Source organism: Vipera berus (assembly GCF_964194415.1).
Source record: "Vipera berus genome assembly, chromosome: 6".
NCBI lineage: Eukaryota > Metazoa > Chordata > Lepidosauria > Squamata > Viperidae > Vipera > Vipera berus.
The window spans coordinates 76,140,150-76,166,587 of record NC_138208.1 but is presented as its reverse complement, the minus strand read 5'-3'; the positions used below and the strand labels follow the sequence as shown (position 1 = coordinate 76,166,587).

Below are 26,438 nucleotides of genomic sequence, written 5' to 3'. Positions count from 1 at the left end.
AAACCAGTGGACCTTTGATTGTTCGATTGTGACCATCATCTACATCAGAGCTCCCCAATCTTTCCGACTTGGCTGCCTGTAAGGAAAGGGAGTAGCAGGTAAATGTGCACGCATGCACAAACGGACCACTAGCACCCGTGTGATGCTGGGGGTGATGTTAGCACCCCCTGCGCAGGCGCAAATGAGGCTGCTAGTGCCCACGCAGCAGTGCTAGCACGAGTGGGGTGTGTGTGCTCACACACATGCATGCACTCTCCAGCCATTCCCACAGCCCGGTGGCCCATCGGTTGGAGATCCCGATCTAGATGTTTTGACCACATTTGTTGACATCCATGATTTTATTGCTGCATTTTAACATTATCATGTGATAGAAACATCCAAGTTAAGTGACTCATGAGCAGTACAATTAGAATCAGTGATGGCTAACTTGCAACCTATTAAATTTAATGGCATTAATTCCAAATGCTATCCATTAATTCTAGAAATCTGATAGTAGTCAATTAACATAGTATACTAGGTGGTTTTTTTTGGCAATAGCACTTAGATTTATATACCACTTCATGGTGTTTTACAGCACACTCTAAGCAGTTTACAGAGTCAGCATATTGCCCCCAACAATCTGGGTTGTCATTTTACTGACCTCAGAAGGATGGAAAGCTGAGTCAACTTTGAGTCAGTCAGGATCAAACTCCTTGCAGTGAGCAGACAGAGTCAGCCTGCAATACTGCATTCTAACCACTGGGCCACCATGGCTCATTTTAAAAAATGCTAGTATATTTCAGTAAAGTATTGACACAAATAATACATTATATAACTTGCCTTGTTTTGAAGCTCCTTTAGATTGCAAAATTAATCCAGATCAGCTTCCTACTCCCTTTATGCTGTCAATAGTGCTTGTAAGCATATTTTCTTACAAAAGGATTTGACCTGAGCCTTCTTATCTACATTACATATAGCTTCCTTTCCTATTTCTAAGGATGAACTTGTTTTAGACATTTTAAATATTTCATTATCCACTGTCTGTCTTTTAAATTCTGGATACTAAGCAGGTGTCTTCAATGTATGATTATGGGGAACTAGCAGGGGATGAAAAAAGTGATTGCATATGGGAAAATCTGGCCAACAGACAGCCTTAACAATCAAATAAATCAAGCTATAGAAAAATATTTCTTCCTTCTTGTATAAATAACATGCTTTTATAGGTTATTTATATCTAACATTCAAGTGTTGAAGAATTTGTCAAAAAAGAAGTTTGCCAAAATTTGTCAAAATTTTGAATTTGTCAAAAAAGGGGCATAATGTCCCCAGAGCTAGGTTTATTATATTTATTTACAACATCAAATCATAAGCTTAAAAATAAAGTACTTATTATTTATTTAATCTTAACAACCAAATTAAATATTGTGCAACATTGGAAAATGCTAGAATACATAACATTGAGTTGAATTAATAAGGCCTTTTGAATTGCTGCTTTAGAAAAGAAATACAAATTAATGAAAAATTAAAAAGAGGCACCACAGTTTTATCAAGCTTGGATGAAAGTTATGTTTTATCTCAATAGCAATAGGTTATAATAGAGCAGGGGTCTTCAAACTTGGCCCTTTTAAGACTTGTGGACTTCAACTCCCAGGATTCCTCAGCCAGCATGGCTGAGGAATTCTGGGCATTGAAGTCCACAAGTCATAAAAGGGCCAAGTTTGAAGACCCCTGTAATAGAGCCAGTTGGGTCTAGTGGTTAAGGCACCAGACTAGAAACTGGGAGACTGTGATTTCTAGTTGTGCCTTTGTTATGAAAGCCAGCTGGGACATTTTGGGCCAGTGATTCTCTCTCAGCCAAATCCACTTCATAGGATTGTTGTTGTGGGGAAAATAGGAGGAGAAAGGTGTGGATATCTGCCTTGAGTTACTTGTAAAAATAATAAAGGCATGATACAAATAAATAAAATGTAAAAAATAAATAATGGGAAGGAACACCAGTTGATTGGCTGCATTCACACATACTTCAGCCTGCCTATTATTTGAATGGAATGAGGCCTACCACAAACTGCAATTGTTGAAATATAGCCCAACATTGCTTACCCAACCCAAACATCCTTTCTTCTCTGCTGACTTCTAGATGTGTTGGGACTTCTAGATGTGTCAGCTCTCATAATCAACACATCTAAAAGCTACCAGATTTCTGATGGTGTCCACTGGCAACAAAAGGACAACACCAATCCCAGCTAACGGGTGCAGACAGGTAGTTAATCCACCTGTCTAGCAAAAGATGCTGGAAGAATAGTATTAATTTTTGAGCAGCTATTTATTTGGGGAGTTTCCAACTTGGGAAACTCTCCTAATAAAAGCTCCTTCTGGGGAAATCTGACATGAACATGACTTCTTTCCCTTAACATCTGGGACTAAAAATCAACACTTTTTAGAGAAAGGGCCTGTCTGTGGTTCTAATCTAAAAGAATGAAGCCAAAAAAATGTTTTCAGTCCTGAAAGGTGAAATTATGTGCAGCTGACAGGCAGAGATGTTCATCTCTACCAGCTCTATTGATGTAACAGTTGCAGCAACTGTTTTGAGTGGGTTTTTCAACCGGAAGAATAATGAACCATTTTTTTTCCTGCTGCTAAAAAACCTGGTACACTTTTGAAACAAATGCATGTTTAAACCCCTTCTCAGATGGATATGTATGTAATGTTAAAAAGCAAGGGTAGCAATCTGCTGCAATACAGGAATAATTTTCCTGTAAGAGAGAGAGAGAGAGAGAGAGAGAGAGAGAGAGAGAGAGAGAGAGAGAGAGAGAGAGAGAGAGAGTGAGTGTGTGTTTGGGTGGTGTGGGGTGGGTAGAACTCCACGAATGATTAGGGAATTATTTCCCATTTTGTTTTTTTTTACAAGTCTGCCTTTAATCTGACTTTCTGGAAGCTTGGGGGAACAAGAGGACTGTACAGATGGAGTTTTCATAGAGGAGATTTTGATCTCTGGCCTGAATTTGCTTGGATTTGCTTCCCAAACCTACCCTAAACCGCTTTCCCATCCTAACAGCATGAAGTGGATTAGCTAGTTTCACAAGGCCCTCTGTTTTTTGTTTTTGTATTTAGTCTTTTGTATTTAGTGCTTTCAGGTGGAATTTAAAAAGTGGGTTGTTTTTTTTAGTTTTGTTTTTATAAACCTGGAACGTTTCTAGCTTTGGATTCACTTCTTCCACAGCTTCTATAAAAAAGCTCGCTCTCTTTTTCTTGGTTTAAGGTCTACTGAACTGTTTTTCTTACTAATGAATATACCTCAATCTCCTAACAGTTTCTCATAGACTTCATGTCTAGCTTCAGAACCAGAGAATCCAGTAGCACCGCCTGCATGGAAGAAGGGGAGAGAAATGTAGCTCTGTTTTTTACAGCAGGTTATTGAAAGCTAAGGAAAGAATCCAGAGAAAAAAAATATTTTAGGGAAAATTTAAAAAGGCAAAATATATTTCCCAAAGGAATAATGGAGAAGATCTTTAAAAAGGCAGAAACTTCTCCTCCCCCCCCCCCGCCCCCGCTCCAGCCGAGGCAACTCAGCAGAAACCAGCTTTTAGAAATGCAGATGTGATAATCCATTCTGGAAGGTTGGAGACTTCCAGCTAGAAACTGAAGAGATTAGGAAGACAAAGACCCTTAAAATCTACATACCCCACCCAAACTCTAAGACAGGGCATAATAGGATTAACCCACCAATGCCAATGACTCAGGTCAAAGTAAGCCGCCCTGAGTCTTCGGAGAAGGGCGGGATATAAATGGAATTAAAAAAAAAAAGTACATGACACAGGAAATACAAAGCCTCAAACAGGAACAGGAAACAACCTCAAGAGCCCCAGAAGGTATAAAAACCCACTCCCTGCTACATGTGGTCACTCTTTTTTCCAGAGTCATCTTTTTGTCTGGCTCTCTTCCTCAATAAACTACAACCTTTTTTCTAAAGCAGTTACCATGTTGGTTATTCCCGGCTTGGACTCAACCCTGATGAAGATTTTTCTTTCAACAAAGCAAAAGGGTACATACTTTATTAGACCCAGTGGTGGGATTCAAATATGTGAACAACCGGTTCTCTGTGTGGATGCCACTTCTGGAAGTCCATTCTGGGCCTGGGCAACAAAAAATTAGCTACCGGTTCTGCCAAAGTGGTGCGAATTGGCTGAATCCCACTACTGATTAGGGGTGAGTGAATCAGATCCAATTTGAAGTTCAAATAGAATTTTGATGCAGATAAAGATGTGGGGAGAAGACTTGAGCTTCTGAAAGAAAAGCAGGCTCGATCTTTAATAAATAAGGTAAAGGTTTACCTGTCAGGCATGTATCACTCTAGGGCATGGTGCTCATCTCAGTTTCTTGGCGAGGGAGCCAGCATTGTCTGAAGACAATTTAGGTGGTCATGTGGCCAGCATGACTACATGCCAAAGGCACATGGAATGCTGTTACCTTCCCACCAGAGTGGTACCTATTAATCTACTTGCATTTGCATGCCTTCAAACTGCTAGGTGGGCAGGAGCTGGGACAATTAATGAGAGCTCACCCAGGTGCACAGGACACAGGCTGTCAGCTCTCCAGCTGACAAACTCAGACTCTTAATGGCTTAAGAGGGGGCTTAAAACCCCAAGGTTTTAATAAGCAAATAAACAATATAAAACCAAATTATACCAGATTACCAAACCCAAACAATTCAGTTGGATTTGATTCATGCTCACATAATGTCTGTGTACATACACAGAAAATCTCTGTATTAGTCTGAATTGGACCAAATTCACTCGAGCACATTTGATTCAACCAATGGGTGCGCTTTCATGATTTGATTTATCCAGTTGATCCAAACATTTGAACTAACCAAATCTTCATGGAGCCAGATTGAAACATTTGAATATTGGCACAACCATAGGACTTGCTTCAAGGAAGATGACGGATATTTGGAGGCTGAGGGAGATTGGCACATATTCTCCTGCCCATCTCCACCTTCATTCATGCCAAATGGTATGATATATAAAAATCTAGGGTTCTGACATGTGATGCAGAAAACCTTTCAAAGACAAATTTGAAATGTACAACAGCCCATTAGATAACTATAATTTTCTCTTCTTTTCCTATGTATTATTTATTAATATTATATTTTTCATTGGTACATTATTAACTACTGCCACACAGCTAGATCCCCACACCTGGTGGCAAACCAAGCTTTTAAGGCCCTGTGAAAGGCTGACTGGCGGGTGGGGAAACACAAATGAAAAGAGTCAGAAACAATGGGGCAGGGGAAACTGTTATCTTTACCCTATTTTTTTGTGTGTGAAGCAAAAAATGAAAAGAAATCATGTACTTCTGAGATTCCTTGAAGTCTCTCAGGCCAACATTCATAACTTGCTATTGCCAGCCAACATGTAAAATGCTGTATTAGGACTACAGCTTTCCTACCTTTCACAAAAAGGGATTATATTTTGTTTATGGATTGGATTAGTCATCTTTTTGTGAAAATGAGGTATGCTGCAGTCTGCACTTTGGAGATTGACTTACTAGAGTTTCAAATACAGTTTCCCATTGTAGCAGGAATAAAATATAGTCAAAATATTCTAAACTCTACCTTTGAGTGAGCCTCTGGGGGCTGCTCTAAGCATTACTGTATTTGCAAAGCATTTTGAACACACCAGAGTGCTCTCAAGGTGTCAGCTATTGCTCTTAGCAGCAGCATTGTAATTCAGCACAATTGCTTTGTATTACTGCACAAGTCATCATTTCTCACAAAACTTCTACCACTATTATAAAGAACTTATTGCTATCATAATATTAATCCCCCCCCAAAGGTGACTATCCAATATTTAATTAGATGGAAGGAAGCTATACAAAACTCGGTGGGATTCCAGTAAGGCTTATTACTGCAGTGTATGCCTCCCAGCATACACAAAGGACAGCACAGCAGGAGGCTGATGGTGCAGATCAGCAGAGGGGCTGGACAGCTCCGGGCGATAACTGCTCACTCAGGTTAAGCCTAATGACTTAAGCTGTTGACAGCCCCAAGCATGGTCAGCCTGGTGGGAAGCCAGGATCTACACCCATTGTCACCTGCACTGGCAGGAAGCCCAGGTTTGAACTGAGTGGATGCCATCCACCTGGGCAGGTACAAATAGACGCCAGGCTTCCCTGTTTCCCCAGTTCGTTCTGTTCAGAATAAACTCATCGTTACCCCAGCTCTGTGTCCGTCTCTATGTGAAGCTTACAGAAAAGCCAGCTATGCTGTTGAAGAATTCTGGGAGTTGAAGTCCACACATCTTAAAGTTACTAAAGGTTGAGAAACACTATTGTAGAATGTCTCTTTAATGTCAGGCCATGTCTCTCTTTTTCTGAATCTGTAGGTGCCTTCTTCATTCCCTACCTCATCTTCCTTTTCACCTGTGGAATTCCAGTGTTTTTCCTAGAGACAGCCCTGGGACAATATACCAGTCAGGGAGGGATCACTTCCTGGAGGAGGCTATGTCCTCTTTTTGAAGGTATGTTAAATCTTATTGTCAAGCACCAGAAGAATCAGAAGATCTAGGCCAGGGGTAGGCAACCTTGGCTCTTTTATGACTCGTGGACTTCAACTCCCAGAATTCCTGAGCCAGCTGGCTCAGGAATTCTGGGAGTTGAAGTTCACGAGTCATAAAAGAGCCAAGGTTGCCTAGGCATTTCAAATGGGTATAAAGATTTATTGCAAGCTTAAGCTCTCTACAAGAATCTGAACTACTAACGGCCAAAGCAAATTCGTGGTAGATAAGAGTCAAAGGAATTCAAGGTGGGCTGGAGTTCTGTTTCTTGTGGGTGTGAAGGGACTCATAACAGGTGATGCATTTGACCCCTCCCTCAGGCTTAACCTGGTCATCTGCTACACTTATGGAGCAAGCTGGTTGACTGAATGCAATTTTATATGAAAGAATTATCTTACCAAACTGGGAAGAGTTTTTATTCTATCATCACCATACATCCTTACAAGGACTCCATTGGTTCTTTTATAATCCTCCTCTTTCTTCCCTCATTATTTCTTTTGCCAAAAATAACATGGAATTGTGGTTTCATTGGTAGCGGAGAAAACCTTGCATCCGAAAAGATGTCTAGTCAAGTTGAAACTGAAAAGTGCTAAGCATGTGTCAACATCTGAATTTTTAAAAAATATTATTCATGATTCTCACCCTAATAAGGACTTAGATCAAAGCAGATGGGGAAGTGAACTTTGAGTCTTTCCTTTGATGCTGCATAATTCCTTCTAAAAATCAAACATGGTAACACGTTACTTCTCTTAGGCCTTTTTGCCACTTGCAATTTAAATTGGTACCTATTTGCTAGTTGTCTAGTTACCTTGTGGTTTGACTATTGCAATGTATTGTACTTGGGGCTTCCCTTGACCACCATCTAGAAGGTTCAAGTGGACAAGAATGAGGTAGTGCAAGCAGTAATAGGCATGCCTCTGTACACCCATATAACACCTCTGCTTCATGAACTGCAATGGTTAACAGTTTGTGTCCAGGTGTGGAAATGGGACAACTCACTGCAGTCAACTCATCATGGCCAAACCATGACCAACTCACCACAACCAATTTGCCATGGGACAACTCACTGTGGGATAATTCAATAATTCAATTTAATTATTTAAAATAATAAAAAAATATTTCAATTTTTGTCATTCACATTTCATTCTGTCCTTTCTTTGGCATCCTTTCTTTAATGATTCTTTGCTATTTCTTTGCTATTAGTAAGGTAAAGGTTCCCCTGCACATGCGTGCTAGTTGTTTCCAACTCTAGGGGCCAGTGCTCATCTCCGTTTCAAAGCTGAATAGCCAGCGCTTCTCTGAGGACGTCTCTGTGGTCATGTAGTCGGCATGACTAGACACCAAAGGCGCACAGAAGGCTGTTACCTTCCCACCGTAGTGGTTCCTATTTTTCTACTTGCATTTTTATGTACTTTCGAACTGCTAGGTTGGCAGAAGCTGGGACGAGTAACAGGCGCTCACTCTGTTACGCGGCACTCGGGATTTGACCCGCCAAACTGCCGACCTTCTGATCGACAAGCTCAGCATCCTAACCCACTGAGCCACCGCGTCTCTTTTTCTTTGCTATTAGTGTAACTCTTGTCCTGTGGTGAGTTGTCCTATGATGAGTTGTCCCACAGTGAATTGTTCTACAGCGAGTTCTCCCCAGTGAGTTGGCTGCAGCAAGCTGGCCATAGCAAGTTGGCCATAGCAAGTTGGCGGGGACGAGCTAGCTGTGGCAAGTTGTCGTAGGCCCTCCAGGTGCAACCCAATGTGGGTTGCCTGTTTCCCATAATGTCTGCCTGGTCAGTTTGATTCTGCAAGATTGGTACCCTCCAGCTTCCTTTGATTAAACCATGTCATATTTCAGGACCCTAGAAACATGCTCTCTCTTAGCAACACCTGCCCTCTGGAATGAAGTCCCCCTCCCCCCACAAGATCCAGATCCCCACTTGGCTGTTGTTTAAAAGAGCCTTGAAGACCTGGCTCTTCCTCAAGCCTATGGTGAGGGAGAAGGAGAGCTCTCACTTCACCACACTTACCACCTCTCACCTTAATCTTTTATAGTTTATTGAATTTATTATAAGTTCTTTGATTTGTGTGAGCTGCCCACAGTCTGTAAGAGTCAAGAGGCACATAACTTCAATTAAATAATTAAATAAAATTAGATTATCACATTTCAGACCTATATTTTTAAAATCTTGTGCTGGTACTTCCCATTCCAGAAAATGATCAGCACAGGTAGTCCTTGACTTATGAGCAGAGTTGGGATCAGAGTTCCTTTGCTAAGCAAGACTGTTAAGTGAATCAGCACCTGTCACATGGTACCTTGGCACAAAATGGTAAGGGGGACAAGTGATGAAACATGGTTGGCTATGTTGCAGTGTAAAATTCATCCCTTTTTTATGCAATGAGGAAGTCTGCATTAGGACATCATTTTGTCATAATCATGGCTACTTAAATGTTTGTTTACCTAAACTGTGCTGCAAACCCATTGTAGATTATAAATCAGGGTTAATGGTCTATCATATAGTGTCATCTTAGCCAAACTGAACTTATTAAATAAATCATAGTTAAGCACAATATGTATTCAAATTCCGTGAGTATATTTTGCGAGGTTTCTAACATCAGGTTTCTAACATTAGAACAGTATATTTGCTTGTTCAGATAAGGGTCTGTTTTTCTAGCCACTCTACCACAGGACATTGATAACAGAAGGTGTGTCAGGCACAAACAACCAGATCCACACATGTAGAGTTGAAACTAGCTGCTTTATTGTTTTATGCCTATTTCACAGGAATCTTCCCAGACTGGCATCTTTTACCTGGGAAAGACTAGATAAGACTCAAAAACATTTGGGGAGGAGTCAGTATTGACCCTCTTGTGTTTAACTAGCAAGGCCAAACTAATTCCCTGCTTGAGCCCACCTCGTGACTGAGATGGTTGCTCTCCAATAGAGTGGTTTAAAGCAAATTAGAACTTTTGAGAGTGTCTTAAAAATAATAATGGTGATAGACTCTGTGGGAGTATTCCATATGTTCTCAGGAGAAAATTCCACCTGGGGGATAAAGTAAACCAATCAATAGACTCTTGTGCACTAATACTCATTTCTTTCGTTACTTCAAAATATGCTGGGGGGAAAAAAGGATTACCACCCTCCCCCCAAATTCCAGAATGTCATTTGGATCCCGAAGGTCTAGTAGCATTGTTGCAAACTCTGCTTCTAATTGGAACTCAAAGATTACTAATTGGATGCTGTTTATTATCCCAGGAATTGCTACCCTTGCTATTTGATTAAAATAACCCAAATGCCTTAATCTGAAAAAAAAAGCTGAATATACAGAATGGAGTGAAATCTGGTAGAGATCATTTAAAATGCTTACACAAAAAACTCTATCAATTTCAGTTCAAATTGCTGCGTCTCGGTTTTGCCACCTACCGGACACAAAGAAATGGAAGTGACTGCAGTTACTTCTGAAGCACCTATGACCACAATTGGGATCAGGATTCCTGTTGCTAAGTAAGGTGGTTGTTAAATGAGTCACACCCAATTTTCCAGTCTTTTTTGCCATGGTTCTTAAGTGAATCACTGCATTTGTTAAGTGACTCACACAATTGTTAAGTGAATCCGGTTTCCTCCATTGACTCTGCTTGCCTGAAGTCAGTTGGGAAGGTCGTAAATAGATATACCACACAACTCCAGGATGCTGGTTGCCGGGTGCCTGAATTTTGATATGTGACCATGGAGACGCTGTGACGATCATAGGTGTAAAGACCGATTGTAAGTTACTTTTTTCAATGTCATTGTAACTTCAAACAGTCACTAAACAAATGTTTGTAAGTCTAGGACTACTTATACGTGCCCAATGTGTATACAAGATGGAACGGCTGACCTTTCCCAGAACCATTAAGTGAATATTGGCTCCAGATTTGTTCTTCTCTGAACTTTGTTTACATGTGAAAGCATAAGATGCTCAAAGGTTATCTTGGTAGGTTCATTTTGACCACTCTTTCCTTCCAACTGTTAAGCTTGCTGGGGGTTAGGATGGGATCTTGCTATACGTTGCAGATTTTTATTTAAGAAGGTCCCTTGAATTTGTTTTCAACATGTAATTTTTGTTCCTGGTTTATTTTTTTCTTTTTGTAGGGATTGGGTATGCTTCCCAAGTGATTGTGGTGCTCCTTAATTTCTACTATATTATTGTCCTGGCTTGGGCCTTGTTTTACCTCTTCAGTTCATTCACCATAGATCTCCCGTGGGGCAGCTGTGATCATGAGTGGAATACAGGTAATATGGCAGCCTGTTTGTGTCCTTCTACAAGGCCTCTAGCTTTGCTTTCTCTGAACAGTCTTCTTTTTTTCTTAAATCAATGGCCATTGATATTATTTCATGTTCTGTTGCATTTGCCTTTCATGCTTCCAGACTCACTCATTATTGATTTCCTTAATCACCTCTTTGTATAATCCCCATTATAAAAAATAAATGTTTATTTATTTTATTACATTTATATACCGCCCTTTCCCGAAGGACTCAGGGTGGTTTACAGGGTAATTAAAAACCAAGATACAAAAGTTAAAAACAAGTTATAAAAGAAATTATATTTGTCCCTGTATAAATAAAACCCCAGTTAAAATAAGATTAATCCTCAGCCTGGGCCAGAGAGCTCGAAGAGCCAGGTCTTCAGGTCCCAGCAGAATGAACGGAGGTCGGGGGCAGTCCTCAGTTCCACTGGCAGCTGGTTCCAGAGGGCAGGCGCCCCCACTGAGAAGGCCCTATCCCTGGGTGTTACCCGCCGGCAATCTCTTACCGGTGGCACCCTGAGAAGACCCTCCCTGTGGGAGCGCACTGGACGAAGGGAACTTGATTCCGGCAGCAGGTGTTCCCTCAGATATCCCGGACCCAAGCCATTTAGGACTTTATAGGTCATCACCAGCACCTTGAATCTCACCCGGAGGGCAACCGGAAGCCAATGCAGCTCGCGGAGTAGAGGTGTTACATGGGAGTATCGGGAGACCCCCATCACAACTCGCGCGGCCGCATTCTGCACCAGCTGAAGCCTCCGAGTGGTCCTCAAGGGCAGCCCCATGTAGAGAGCATTGCAGTAGTCTAAACGGGAGGTCACGAGCGCATGAGTGACTGTGCGTAGGGCATCTCGGTCCAGATAGGGTCGCAACTGGCGCACCAGGCGAACCTGGGCAAAAGCCCCCCTGGTCACGGCTCCTATATGGTCTTCAAAATTGAGTCGTGAATCCAGGAGGACGCCCAAGTTGCGAGCCCTATCAACGGGGGGTAACACCTCACCCCCCATCGTTAGAGATGGAATAGTCTGGTTGACCCGAGATGCCGATATGCACAGCCACTCAGTCTTGGTGGGATTGAGACGAAGCCTGTTTCTCCCCATCCAGACCTGGACCGCTTCCAGGCACCGGGACATCATGGCGAGGGCATCGCTGGGTTGGTTCGGGGTGGAAAGAAAAAGTTGGGTATCATCAGTGTACTGATGATACCCCACCCCGAAACCACGAATGATCTCACCTAGCGGCTTCATATAGATGTTGAACAGGAGGGGCGAGAGAACCGACCCCTGAGGAACTCCACAAATGAGAGGCCTCGGGGCGGATCTCTGCCCTCCCGTCAACACCAACTGCGAACGGCCCAGGAGATAGGAGGAGAACCACCGTAAAACGGTGCCTCCCACTCCCAACCCCCTGAGACGCCGCAGTAGGATACCATGGTCGATGGTATCAAAAGCCGCTGAGAGATCTAATAGGACCAGGACACAGGAGCAACCCCTGTCCCGAGCCCTCCAGAGATCATTCACCAGCGCGACCAATGCCGTCTCCGTGCTGTATCCGAGCCTGAAACCCGATTGGTACGGGTCCAGATAATCAGTTTCCTCCAGGAACAGAGGAAGCTGATGCGCCACCACACTCTCAACAACCTTCGCCAAAAAGCGAAGGTTGGAGACTGGACGATAGTTATTTAAAACAGCCGGGTCCAGGGCAGGCTTCTTGAGGAGGGGTCTCACCACCGCCTCCTTCAAGGCGGCAGGGAACACACCCTCCTTCAAAGAAGCAGTTATTACTGCGTGGAACCAGCCTCGTGTCCCCTCCTGGGCCGCATAAGCTAGCCAGGAGGGGCACGGATCCAACAAACAGGTGGTGGTGCTCAGCCTCCCCATGATCCTGTCCACATCATCAGGGGAAACAGAATCGAACTCAGTCCAGATAACATGCTCAAGACCGTCCGATTCCTCCACATCAGACTTTGCCCAGTCAGAGTCCAGACCGGTCCGGATCTGAGCGATTTTGTCCGCCAGATGATGACTAAACTCCTCGGCTCGTCCCCGTAAGGGATCCTCCCTCACCTCCTGATTAAGGAGGGAGCGAGTTACCCTAAACAGGGCGGCCGGGCGATTATCTGCGGACGCGACAAGGGCGGCAAAGTAGTTAGACTTCGCCGTCCTTATCGCCGCAAGTTAAGACCTTATAAAGGTTCTTAACTGCAATCGGTCAGATTCGGATCGGCTGGACCTCCAACCGCTCTCTAGACCTCGTCTCCGACGCTTCATCTCCCGGAGCTCCGCAGAGAACCATGGAGCCCAACGGGATCTGCGCCGGGTCAGAGGTCGCATGGGTACAACGCAGTCAAGTGCCCCGGCGGCCGCCCTTTCCCAGGCATCCACCAGGACATCAACTGGGCTGTGGGTAAGGGTGATGGGTATAGGCCCAAGCGCCCTCTGGAACCGTTCCGGGTCCATTAGGCGCCTGGGGCGGAACCACCTGGTCGGTTCCGCAGCCCAGCGGCGGGGGGTGGCATAACGGAAGAAATGAAAGGTGAAAGAAATCTCTTTAAAAAATAAAACCTTGTCAGACAGTTGCATAAATAGCTATCATCTGATTTTCATAGAACAGAGTTTGAAGGGGCCTAAATCGTATCTCCTATTTGCTCCATGCAAGAATCTAAATTAAAACAGCCACAGAATCAGTTTCTCTGGCACCTTTCTGTGGTCAAAAAACAAAAACAAAACACATCTCTTTCTGAAAGCGCTGAAATAAACAGGACATATGTTTCTGAAACCCAAGGGCAAAAAATTTCAGGTGTTGGTTTTAAAAAGCTTTATTAAATGCAATCTATCCTTTCCATTGATAAAGAGAATTGTATTCTTAGGTAGGAATACAGCCATGTCTGAAATGGATTCAATTTTTCAATATCCTTTCAGCAGCAGGAACAAATCTGTAATCTTAAAAAAAGCTGATTTGATACAGTCTTTGACTTAATCGAAAAGCTCTCTGCAAGTAACTGTTTTTACCAATGTTCCTCATTTCTTCATTTGTCCACTGGTTGGGAAAAAGTAAGTGTGAGAAGAACGAGTCTTTCATTCTTTTAGTTCTGGTCCTATCTTCATATAAGGCCTTTCACACAAAAAGTGTTCCTGCCCAAACTTAAGGTTTTGCAATTCTATTGCTTCCTTTTCCTAAAGATGATTAGTTGACCCCATTGTTATGTACTGGGCTCTTAAAGAATACCATGTGGGTTGCTGGAGCAGCTAACGGCTCTCCAGCAACCTAGACTACAAGTCTCCTGTGCTGCAATTGGCTATCTCCAGGCAGCAATGGTTGATTCAAACCTATTGGCTGCCGCCTAGGGGCTAGACTATATATTGCAGCTATTTGCAGCCTTTTCCCCAGTACTGTACAGTTTCTGCACAAAATAAACTATGAGTTACCTTGTACTCAGCTTCGCGTCTTCATTCCTGCGCCAAAGAACCCGCTATTTAACACCCATAACATATTTTATTGGATGCATTGAATGTCTGTGTGGCTTACTTTATAGAGAACTGTGTGGAATTCCAGAAGAATGCCTCCCTAAATGTGACACTGGAAAATGCCACCTCTCCTGTCATTGAATTTTGGGAGTAAGTAAAAATCTTAGCCCTTCCTTCCTTCTTTCTCCAATAGGGGCCATCAGGAATTCATGTGCTTTTTCCATAGGACGCGTTAGCATTGATACGCTATCCCCGCATATGTTCAACTAGCATAAATATTACCAAAAGTCCCTTCACTAATTTCTTATCAAAATTAAACAAAGGTGCCTTATTGGAACATCTCCTACCAAGAACAAGGAAAGGTCCTGTCAATATATCAAAATGGATTCTCCCCTAATGTGACTTTCCCCAACCTGCTAAATATCTGTCTCAAACACCTACAGTAGAAGGTGCCAGCCAAAAGAAAGCTGTTGCAAGGCACTGTGTAAAATACATTATGGAGAAACTAGAAAGCTGCTTTTTCTAGGACTACAAAGGAAGCAAAACGTATTCAATATTTTCATTCCCAGGCGGAGAGTGTTAAACATTTCTGATGGCATCGAACATTTGGGCACAGTGCGTTGGGAATTGTCGCTCTGCCTTCTTCTGGCCTGGATCATCTGTTATTTCTGCATTTGGAAAGGGGTTAAGTCTACAGGCAAGGTAAGCAGCTTCATTTCTTTTCTAATTTCTAGATACATTAATGTCAGGTACAGAGAATCGGGACCACCCATTGGGTTGCAGGATAAAAGATTTATTCAAGATTTATTCAAGCATATAGACAAGAATTTGGTCAACTAAAGTTCAACACTAAATTGGTGCTGTATAAGGCTCAACGGAATTCAGCAGGGGTTGGTGTGGAGAGTTTGTTGGGAATGCAGCTACTCTAAGCTGATGATACATTTAGCTCTGCCCCCCCTCCCAATACCTGCTTTTCTTCTACTCTTGGATGATGATTCCTTAAAATAGTTCATCCTTGGAACCAAATAGAAGGGAACAACCATGGTGACCATGGTATGAGATATAGTTCTTGCAAAACCAATAGGAAAAAGTGACCCTAATGCCGTTGTATTTAGCATTTTTTTGTAAATGGGACACTGCAGGTATGGTCCAACACTGTCACATTTGACTAAAAGGAGAAAAGTCTGAAAAAATGAAGGGACAGGGTGAAATGTAAATAGAAAGAAAAATGAAGAGAACCAAATCATAGTACTTGAAGGTTATTTGTTTGTTTATTTGTTTATTTATTTCATATGCCACTCACTCTGCAAAATGATTTTGGATGGCTTACAAATTATATATATTAAAAATATTAATCACAATAGATTAAAAACTTATTGTAACTGACCCATGAGGCTTGACATTTGGTACCTCATGTACACACACCCTGAATACACACACTCAACATAGATAACTTTTAAGAAATGTGGATTATTAATTCTCAGAATTTCCCAGCCAGTCTATAATAAAGTATCTATCTTGGATGTTAGATATCTATCCAAGGTCAAAGAGTGAAATCTAATTGAGTCCAATCCTTTATCTGCTGTATACCTAATGGACAGAATTCGGCCAGACTAAAGCCATAACCTTTAAACCATGATTTATGAATGAAGATGACTGTGCAAAAAGTTTGGTCATAGAACATTTTTGACTCTTCTGGGTGTCCCAAAAGTGTTTCAAAAGTTTTCAGATTCAGGATAGTTCATCTGGACCACTTCTGAAAAGATTGGCAGAGCCCTTCCAAGGTTGGAATATTCCATGATGGAACATTTGGCACATCTCAGTTTTTGAATTAGCACATTTTGGTCATTCAACAAACCATGGTTAGGTGAACAAGGTTTTAGCATGATCTCAGAATCCATCCAGAGAATACATTACTCTGTCTATGTGATTCATTCCTATAGCTGCTGCATTGCATCATTTTTTATCAGATAGTAACTAGATGCCAAGGGACGTGGTGGCTCAGTGGGTTAGGACGCTGAGCTTGTCGATCAGAAGGTCAGCAGTTTGGCGGGTCGAATCCCGAGTGCCGCATAACAGAGTGAGCGCCTGTTACTCGTCCCAGCTTCTGCCAACCTAGCAGTTCAAAAGCACGTAAAAATGCAAGTAGAAAAATAGGGACCACTACGGTGGGAAGGTAACAGTGTGAGCGCCTGTTACTCGTCCCAGCTTCTGCCAACCTAGCAGTTCAAAAGCACGTAAAAATGCAAGTAGAAAAATAGGGACCACTACGGTGGGAAGGTAACAGCGTTCCGTGCGCCTTTGGCGTCTAGTCATGCCGGCCACATGACCACGGAGATGTCCTCGGACAAGCGCTGGCTCTTCGGCTTTGAAACGGAGATGAGCACCGGCCCCTAGAGTTGGAAACAACTAGCATGCATGTGCGGGGGAACCTTTACCTTTACCTTTAACTAGATGCCAAGATGAAGTGGTGACTAAGCTGCATCAATTTCTTCAAGATTGGAGAGATCTGTCAAACGTGGTATGCCCTGAAACTCCTTAAGTCAGCCTGGTGGAACCTGGGGCCCTGATTCCATTATTATATATTCAACCCCTCTCTTGGCTTTAGTAAACAGAGTGTAAATGTGTGAATATTGAAAAACTGAACCGGTTGCCCTTTAAAAAAATGTGTACAGGTCAACATTTTGACAGGTGTAGCCTGGGTGACATCTGGAAGCTGATCTGCCACCTGCCAGAGGGATAATGTAGTAAAACTTTGAAAAACAGAAACAGTAACCTCTTAAAGTCTTTGACCACTATTTCCTGAATAGAGAGTAAATGTTTCTTAGGGGGAAACATCTTATTTTGAGATGTGAGAAGTGGCAGTGGGCCCCTAGTTATATTGATTTTACACAGTTTTTTAAAACTTGGTAACTTTAAGATGAGTAGACTTCAACTCCCAGAATTCTGGAAGCTGAAGTCCATTGTCCACAATGTTAGTCTCTTCTGCTTCTACTTTATGTACTACTAAGCTCTCTATTCCAGACACTTTTTACAAAACAATGTGTGTTCTTTGTAGAGCGTTTCCTAGATTGTCCTACTTTTTATCTTCCAGCAGAAGCCCATGTAACAGAATCCCATATAACCCTCCCTCATCAAATGTGCCTGCCTATTTCACAGAGCTTCTTCCTCTTCTTGATACTTAATAATTCATGGGCAGCTTTTATTTTCATTTTAAATCGAAAGAGTTTCCTAGTCTGGAATGATACAGTTCCCAGAAATGCATGTTGTTGTTGTTAGTTGCGAAGTCGTGTCCGACCCATCGCGACCCTATGGACAATGTTCCTCCAGGCCTTCCTGTCCTCTACCATCTTCTGGTATAGCATGTGGTAATTCTACTTCTCCTTAACTCTGGAATAAGAAAGTGACTTAAAGGTCTAGCATTGCTTGCATACATTTAATTATGTACTTTCCATGACATGGTTGGTGTACAGTAGACAGCTTTTTTCACAATTAATGCAATAAAATGGGTGTATGTGTTAGTCTACCAGAAACTGTTTTTTTTCTTTAATAGTAATTTATTAAGAATTATAATTACAACAATAAAAACTAATACAAACTGAAAGGAATAAAAAGAAAAAGTAAAAAGTGCAGAAAAGAAAGAAAGAAAAAAGTGAAAAAATAGGGAAAAGTAAAAAATATATAGTAAAAAAGAGAGAAAATTATAAAGAGATGATTTCCCACCTTTATCACAAATATAAACAATTTTAGTAACTGATTAACACCTCTTAAAATACAATAAACAATCTTTTCTCCCCATATCCTATCTCTTATTTATAAACAAATCTGTAAAACCTCTACTCAGCAAAAGTCTATTAAGGGTTAAGAGAGATAACAATATATTTATTTTAGCCTTGATTATATAAACCAATTTTATATTCTTTTCTTTTACTTCTAATACTGTAATATTGATCTTTAGTCCCTTCAAAAATGTAACACATATTTTTATGTGTTTCACTGTCCCTTCTCACAAAAAATTTCAAAATTTTAACAAGCCTCTTTTATAAATCCAATATAAGAAAACTATTCAGGTCATTCTCCTGGTTTGCTTATCTTTTAATTATTAAGAGATCAGTCAGTGTACATCTTGTATATCCAGTGTAACATTTCTTTCCATGTAATTCTTGTAGCCTATTATTTTAAATCCACTTTCAACTTAGTCTCAATCTTGTCAGATAGAATTTGTTCCATAGTATCTTTTCTGAGACTATTGATCAAAAGTATCTTTAAATATGTCCAATCTTAAAATATTTTGCTTCATTCTGTATTAGTAATTGAGTTCTCCTTTAACTGTAATGTTTAGTTCCTTCTTGTTCCCAGTGTCCATTTTTTAAAGGTTTATGTTATTAGGTTCTTTTTAATTCAAAACAAAACCATTTTTGTATGGAAAGGATTCTTTTTAATTAATTCCAAAACCTTATTTCGAATTTATCTGGACCCTTAATCTGTTTGTAACTTTCTAAAATCAAAGTTTTAATCACCATTGTGCTCTTAATTCTCTTCTCATTTTTAAAGTTCTTAAACTTGAAATTAAAACTTCTTCATTAAGGTTTGAAGGAAATTCACCAGTGTTTACAAACATATTGATTCAAAGATTTAAAAAAGACTGAAAAGCACTTAATAAGCAATGTCTGAATGTGATTAGAAACGAAGTATGCAAACAATGTCCTTTCAAAAATGCGGACCATTGTTTGAGCAAGATGACTATTCCCTCATCTTCCAGAGCTCTTAACCACCAAAGACTGTTGTCTTGCAGTTTTCTCATGGGGAGCAACTGTCTGGAGCACTTGTGGGCAATCTCAAATCCTCTCCTTATCTGGAGAGGATTTTAAAGAGCTTGTCTAATTGATGGCTCCTTGTTCCACCATGGTCACCAGCTCTGTTTTTTGCAAAGCCGTCTTCAGTTTATCATTTCTTCCCCAAACATCCCACAAACTGATTTTTCTTTTCAACTAGATGTTTGCATAAGGAAGTCATGATTCATTGGATGTGGAGTGGAAACCACTTCTGTTAAAAGCAAATTAGGATGTGGTTTGTATTTGCTCTGAAAAACCCTGATTTATGTTGACATTACTTTGTATAAGATATTTCTCTAAAGCAGGGGTATCAAACTGCCAGCTGGTGGGCCGGATGTGTCATCCGGAAGCCGCACCCACCTCATTGCTGGCAATGGCAAAACTGTCCTGATACGTTGCATAACGTCACGTGACGCTGCAAGTTTGACATGTCTGCTCTAAAGGGTCTGCATAAGAGGACTATATCTTCTGCATTACCGTATTTTCTGGCGTATAAGACAACTTTTTAACCCATGAAAATCTTCTCAAAAGTCGGGGGTCGTCTTATACGCCAGAAAATATGGGTACATAAATCAATCGAGCGCCCCCGTTCTTGCAAAGCAACTTCAAGCCTCCTTAGTCCAGTACCCCCTCCAACGTGACCCTCCCTTCCCACCCCCAAGAGCCTCTAAGCCCCTTCCCCTCCCCCTTGCAAACGCCAGACCCCGGGAGTGGCAGGAAGCCCCTCCCCCTCGCCCAAGTGGCATCTGAGCATAAGCAGAGCATGCCCTGCTACCCACTATCTCTCCCGGCAGCCCAGACAGCGGTACTTGGCGGCCTGGCACCCCTCTCGCCTGCAGACCACGCAGCGGCCCTCGCCAGCCTGCCTCGGCATGGCCGCCCCAAGCCCAGCTCTCCAGCACATCTTCCGGGCCCGCCTGGCCGACTGCCTCCCAGGCGGGGCTTGGCTCCAGACGTGGCGGCTGCTCCATCTGCAAATGCGCTCTCAAAGCCGGATCGCACTCGGCCATGCAGGCTTCCGAAAGGCAGGGACTCGGAGTTCCCATGGTGGTTGCGGCTTCTGGTGTGCCGTTTGCAGAGTCTGGCCTGGAAGAGCGCGTCATGTGAACGCAGCTCTTGCATGTATTCCAAAGTGTGGGTGGAAGGAAAAGCCCCTTTGGGCTTCAAAAGGGCGGCTTTGCACCATCTGCATCAGATGAGGCTGAATCGGGCTTGTGTTGCAGCCGGATTTAGCCGGAGGATAAAACATACAAACAGTTGCTGGAATTGGGTATGTCTAGTCAAGGGGTAGGCAACCTTGGTTCTTTTATGGATCATGGACTTCAACTCCCAGAATTCCTGAGCCAGCCAGGAATTCTGGGAGTTGAAGTCCACATAGCCGTGTTCCAATATCTCAGGGGCTGCCCCAAAGAAGAGGGAGTCAAGCTATTCTCCAAACCACCACAAGGCTGGACAAGAAGCAATGGATGGAAACTAACCAAAGAGAGAAGCAACCTGGAACTAAGGAGAAACTTCCTGACAGTGAGGACAATTAACCAGTGGAACAACCTGCCTCCAGAAGTGGTGAATGCTCCAGGACTGGAAGTTTTTAAGAAGAGACTGGAGAGTCATTTATCTGAAATGGTATAGGGTTTCCGGCGTATAAGACAACTTTTTAACCCATGAAAATCTTCTCAAAAGTCGGGGGTCGTCTTATATGCCCAGTCGTCTTATACGCTGGAAAATACGGTAAGTATCAACATCTTAGAAAGCTGCCTTAGATCACTTCTGGTTATCTACATAGCCAGAGTCTTCCTGGATAAGTAGTCTACTACAGCTCTAGAAAGGTGTATAAAAGTTCAATTTTTACATCAAGTTCAAATTTGTAATCCCAGCTCCATGATTAATGTTCCTCTCAGTTCCTGGATCTGTTTGTGCTGCAGAGCAGTCTTCCTCTTTCAGGGGTGTCAAACTGCCAGCCCACGGGCCGGTTGCATCATGCCCACCCCAGCTCCGGCAATGCAAAAAAAGTCATGATATGCCGTGACACGTCACGTGATGTGGCGAATTTGACACCTGTGCCTTAGATGATTGCTTTCTCCAATCCTCAGACTTTTTCTACAGGTTTGCAAATCCTTAGCTTCGTTTCCTACCTTCTTGAAGTTAATTCACCAAGCTGAGCAGCAATTTACCATTCTGCAGTTAGACAAATTAATCTGCTACAATCCCAGTTGGGTAGCACTAAGAGACCAAAAGTCCTAATATTGTATTTTGAGCAACAGCAGCAATCCAGGTTTTTGGAAAGACTTCTCTTCCTCCATTTGTTTTCTAAGCAATTAGAAAGGGGTTTATTTGAACTCAGAGGTCAGCAACTCTCAGCTCAAGGCTGCACACAGCCCCCATTCTTGATTCAAAGTTTTGCTTTAAACCTCCAAACCTGGTTACACAACTCTGATCACAGCTTGGCTCCTGAGGTTCTTGGAGGCTGATTTTAAAGAAAAATGTGATCTCCACCTGCAAAAATTATTCAGCCTTTTTTATTGGTGATATCAGAGCCTGCAACTAGCTATCAGTATGCAAAGCATATATTACACATTTGGGAGAACTGAAGGAGCAAAGATATCCTTTACAAGTTTCATAATTAATCCACAAATGCCTTTTAGCCAAGATTTATTTTCCCATTTCTCATTATTTTTATTTTTCAGTTCTCTTTTAACATCTGAATTTTTTTCCCTTTTTATAAGATATATCTATGTAAATATCATTTTATAGCAATAGACTCTAAGGTAACCAGAATAATTTTGGAATATCTTCTAAAATCAGATTAATTAAGAGAAAGGCTATGTCTGCATTCAGCATCAGCTGACCAAAAACAATCCTGCCTTGGATGCTTTTCCTAATACATGCTGGGCTCCCCCAGGGTAAGGAAATGGCACATGATGAAAGAGCTTTCTTACAGTTATGAAAGCCCAACAGAGGGGGAAAAATGATTAAGGTAGCAGAGGGGAAAAACACTTTTTCTAAAGTTCACAAGATTTCTTTTATCATCCTAATATCCCACATTGGGAAGGAACATTAGAGTTAATTCTTGCTTACTTATGTAAATGGTGCTATGTAACCTCTGGTTAAGGATTAGGAGTTGGAAAGGCCCAGTTTTAAGTCTATTTTCAGCAATGGATGCTTCCTGCATGGTTTTGGACCAGTCTCAACTCAACGTACCTTTATATATTTGTTGTGGGGGAAAATGGAGACGCTTCTGGATAAAGAAGGAGATAAGCCTGAAATTTTTTTTAAAAAATAATATTCTGGAAATTCCAATTTACAATAGATAATGTAGGAGGGGGGTGATCCATATTTCGAGGCAAAATAATCTACGGTAATTGCATTTTTCAGACTTATGTGGGTTGGTAAAGCAACATTAGAACCATCATTAAAAAGGCAGAATAAAGAATATTCTTCCTATGTCGGCTCAGGAAGTTCAGACTGCCTCAGGAGCTATTGATACAGTTTTACAGAGGAGTTATTGAGTCTGTCATTTATACTTCTGTAACTATCTGGTTTGGTACAGTGACCAAACAAGACAGGTACACAGACCCCAACAGATAATTAGGACTGCAGAAAAAAACAATTGCAACCAGTTTGACTTCCATAGAAGACCTGTATATTGCATGGGTTAGAAAAATGGCCAAGAAAGTATCATAACCTGGAGATAAACTGTTTCAACTCCTCCCCTTGGGATGCTGCTATAGGACATTGTATGGCAAAACAACTACACACAGGAACATTTTTTCCCCTTCTGCCATCATTCTGCTGAACACCTAATTCTCACAGTAGTATCTAAAGTCTATGAATATTTATCCATGTTGTACGGCTGTAGTAATATTATCCTTATTATTATCTTCTTTATTACCCCCTCTTATTGGCATTATTATTATTGATATTATTATTGATCATTACACAGTCAGTCAGATGTTCAGACTGGATTTGGCATTTTTGTCTACCTATAGGAGTCCTTACCAAGGACCTGGGATAGACAGATGTGGATGTTTGAATTGATGGTATTACAGAGATTGTCGCAGGATGGAAGCTGTTCCTAGTAAGGCTGCCTTTTCCAATTGACTGATGGTGAATTTGTCAATGCCAATGCCAATGGTTTCCAAGTGGTGCTCCAGTTGTTTTGGGATTGCACCCAAGGCAATGATGATGGTGGTTGTTGTTGTTATGATGATGATGATGATGATGTTGCTTTGCATGTACGCCAAGAGCTTCTGCACCCGAGAAAAATTTCTTGTGTGTCTAATTAAACTTGGCCAAATAAAGCATTCTATTCTGTTCCATTCCATTCTTATTAGCTACTAGCAATAGCAATAAGGATCACTATTAGTTGTAAATTTCAAATAGCAATGTTTTGTGGCATAAGTATTCCCAGATTATTTACTTTTATTTTCAGGCAGAATCTATCTTTGGTGTTTATATTTGGAGGTTGCCCATGTTTCTGAATTTTGTGAACACTTTTTCAACTCTGATTCTTTTTTAAAAAATCCATCCATTCCTTAATTCCATGTATGTTTTCTTCCCTGATCTTTTGCAACTGTCACCAGCAGGTGGCAAAAGAATCAACAAATCTGGCAAGTTCTTATCTCTGATGTAGGGGTGTTTTAGAACAGCAGTCCCCAACATTTTGGGCATCAGGGACCGGTTCCGTGGAGAGACATTTTTCTCCGGACTGGAGGGGGCCTGGTTTCGTGTGCTGCCTGCATCCCGCGATGGGGCTTTGCTTGTTTGCATGGACTGGTTTCTGGCATGCCGAGGACCCCTGTTTTATAAGAAAGATCTGTGTTTTTTAAATGAACTGGTGCTTTAGTTAGAATATGAAGACCAAGCTAGAAATAATGTAGGAGGAACCTGGGCCATAGTACATTCATCTACCATGACAGTTACAAGTCACAATAAAAGCTGTGTATCCCTGTTCAAAAGGTAATATTTCTCTTCATGGAATGCAATCACTAGAGGGGAGCAATTGCCTTTGAGTCTCACTGCAATGAACATCTGGTAACATCTGTAAGCAACAAAATACTAGACTTCAAGGTGTGACCCAACAAAGGTCATACAGTTTTACTTTCTTATCTGTGATATTATGTTCTGTAAAATAAACTGTGTGAAGGAAGGAAGTTGGTTTGTGATGTTGGAGGAGGCTTAATATATTTCAGAGATTTTTCCATTTCAATCATCCTCTTCAATCTCTCCTGAATATTAGAAACTAGTATATTGTATTGTATATTGCACTAAACTCCCCCTCCCCATTTTCTGGAGAGTAGAAACAATTAAACTGGACAAAAGAAGTGAAGGTGAAATTTAATTCTACCAATCCCAAACTAATTGCACCTATACCCAACTGCTTGGAAATATTTCACTTTGCTTCTTTTCAGATGGACAATATGACTTCTAAGGGAATGAAGGCACGAGAGTGGTAAAAATCTCTGTGAAGTGTTCTCAAACATTTTCCACTTCATCACAGCAGTAGCTTCACACATCTAAGAAACTTGTCAAGGTATTTCAATATCAAAGAAGAAAACACTGGAGGGATAATTCAAGTCCCCCTTCAGATGAATGGCATGGAATAAGTCATTTGGCAAAAATCATGTGAATTGGACTGAACAAAATTAATTTTATTACACAACACCATGAAGCAGTGAACAACATTTTGATCACAGTAGGCTTTCTAGAAGTGAAGTCCCCCCGAAACACCGTTTTAGAAATAGAGGGAATAAAAGTTCAGATCTAAGCCAAACATCTGTTATTGCTTCTTTGAATCAACATGAATCAGCAGTGTTGGATTTTTGCCAGGCATTCCAACAAAGCAAATATTCTGCTGCTTTCAGGAAGCCCATTCCATGTCACCAGATTCATTGGTAACTTCTAGAAAAATCCTAGAGCCAAAAGCCTTAAAACGCAAAGTATTATAACTTTCAGAGGATGGCATGAGTCTGATAAAGTACAGATGGGAGAACATCAGATGCAGTGGTGTCTCCATAGCTGTAAAGGTAGATCGCTATTGGAAGCCCCAAGTGCTGAAAGATGAATAAAGCTATGCACATCAATCAGAAGATAATATTTAAGAATCTGATCAGTTTCTTATGAGATTTGCTGCTCTTGAGATCTTAAACCAAATGTGGGATGTAAAATCTAACAAACGAATAATAAGAAAATTGATATTGGATGAAATTAAATTGGAGATGGGTGGGAAGATTCTAGGAATGTCTACATATAACCATATGTTACTTTTGTATCAACTGTAACTTGGCTTCCCTCTTTAAAGTCCTAGAAATGGTAATACATCAAAATTTGTGAGGTTCCTTGTGAGGTAACCCTAGTTCTCCTCCTGCCCAAACTCCTAGAATTCTCAGGACTCCGGAAAAGGAAAAAAAATGGCTAGAAATATTAAGAGCATGATGCAGATTTGTCTTTTGTGTAGGCACCTGGTGAGCAAGGTAAGTTGTAGCATTCCATGCAAACCATCCATCACCTAAGAGCATTTCTGGCTGTTTCCCCTTGATTTAGTACCAGTCTCTCTGACACGTCTTTTTTTATTGTATTGCAAGGAAAGTATTTCATTTCACCTGAGGAATACTTGTCAACCTTCCCAAGTAGACCAGACAGAGAACACAACCAGGTGAACTAATTCTACTTTATTGTAAGGCTATATTAACAGAATCTTGCATGTCTGAAAGTACAGTTCTCCCACTGTCATATGTACAACCCGAGTCTAGGGCAACTCTCTGCAGCCATCTTGCCACGGCCATTTTGCTGTGGGACCACTTGCCATGGGACAATGCACACAGGATAACTCAGTGCCATCAATGTTATCTGCCACTGTTTCTTTTATGTTATTTCCAATTTTGTCAATAGAAATAATGTAGAAGAAACAGTAGCAGACAATATTTACTGCGTCGAGTTATTCCACATGGAATGGTCCTCTGGTGAGTTATCCCATGGTGAGATGGCCATGCCAGGTTAGCCACTGCGAGATGGCTGCAGCAACTTGGCCATGGCAAAATAGCTACAGAAGGATGGCCATGGTGAGTTGGCTGCAGAGCATTGTCCCATTCTAATACAGCCCAATAACTTAGCTCCTCCTGAGCTTCTTAGTCTTCCCACTATACAACTCTGGGCTTTGTTCCCTCTTATTGACTGTTCCTTAGGCAGTAACACTTTGGCCAGTCTCTCAAGGTCATTCCCACATATTGTTGCATACTATGTTTAGTTGCCCCCCCATCTTTATTTATTTAAATACAAATCATGTTTACCTACCAAAACTGTCTGCACAATCCAGGACTGTAATT

At 41.5% G+C, this 26,438-nt stretch overlaps 1 protein-coding gene across 1 annotated transcript in view; it reads left to right on the top strand.

Moving 5' to 3' along the window:
* Positions 1 to 26,438, top strand: part of LOC308670029 (sodium- and chloride-dependent GABA transporter 2-like) — a 96,582-nt gene that overhangs the window by 24,576 nt on the left and 45,568 nt on the right. The window contains exons 3-6 of the mRNA XM_081331161.1: positions 6,363 to 6,497; positions 10,660 to 10,800; positions 14,350 to 14,431; positions 14,851 to 14,983. Of these exons, the coding sequence (XP_081187287.1) occupies positions 6,363 to 6,497; positions 10,660 to 10,800; positions 14,350 to 14,431; positions 14,851 to 14,983 (491 nt within the window). The remainder of the gene's footprint in view (positions 1 to 6,362; positions 6,498 to 10,659; positions 10,801 to 14,349; positions 14,432 to 14,850; positions 14,984 to 26,438) is intronic.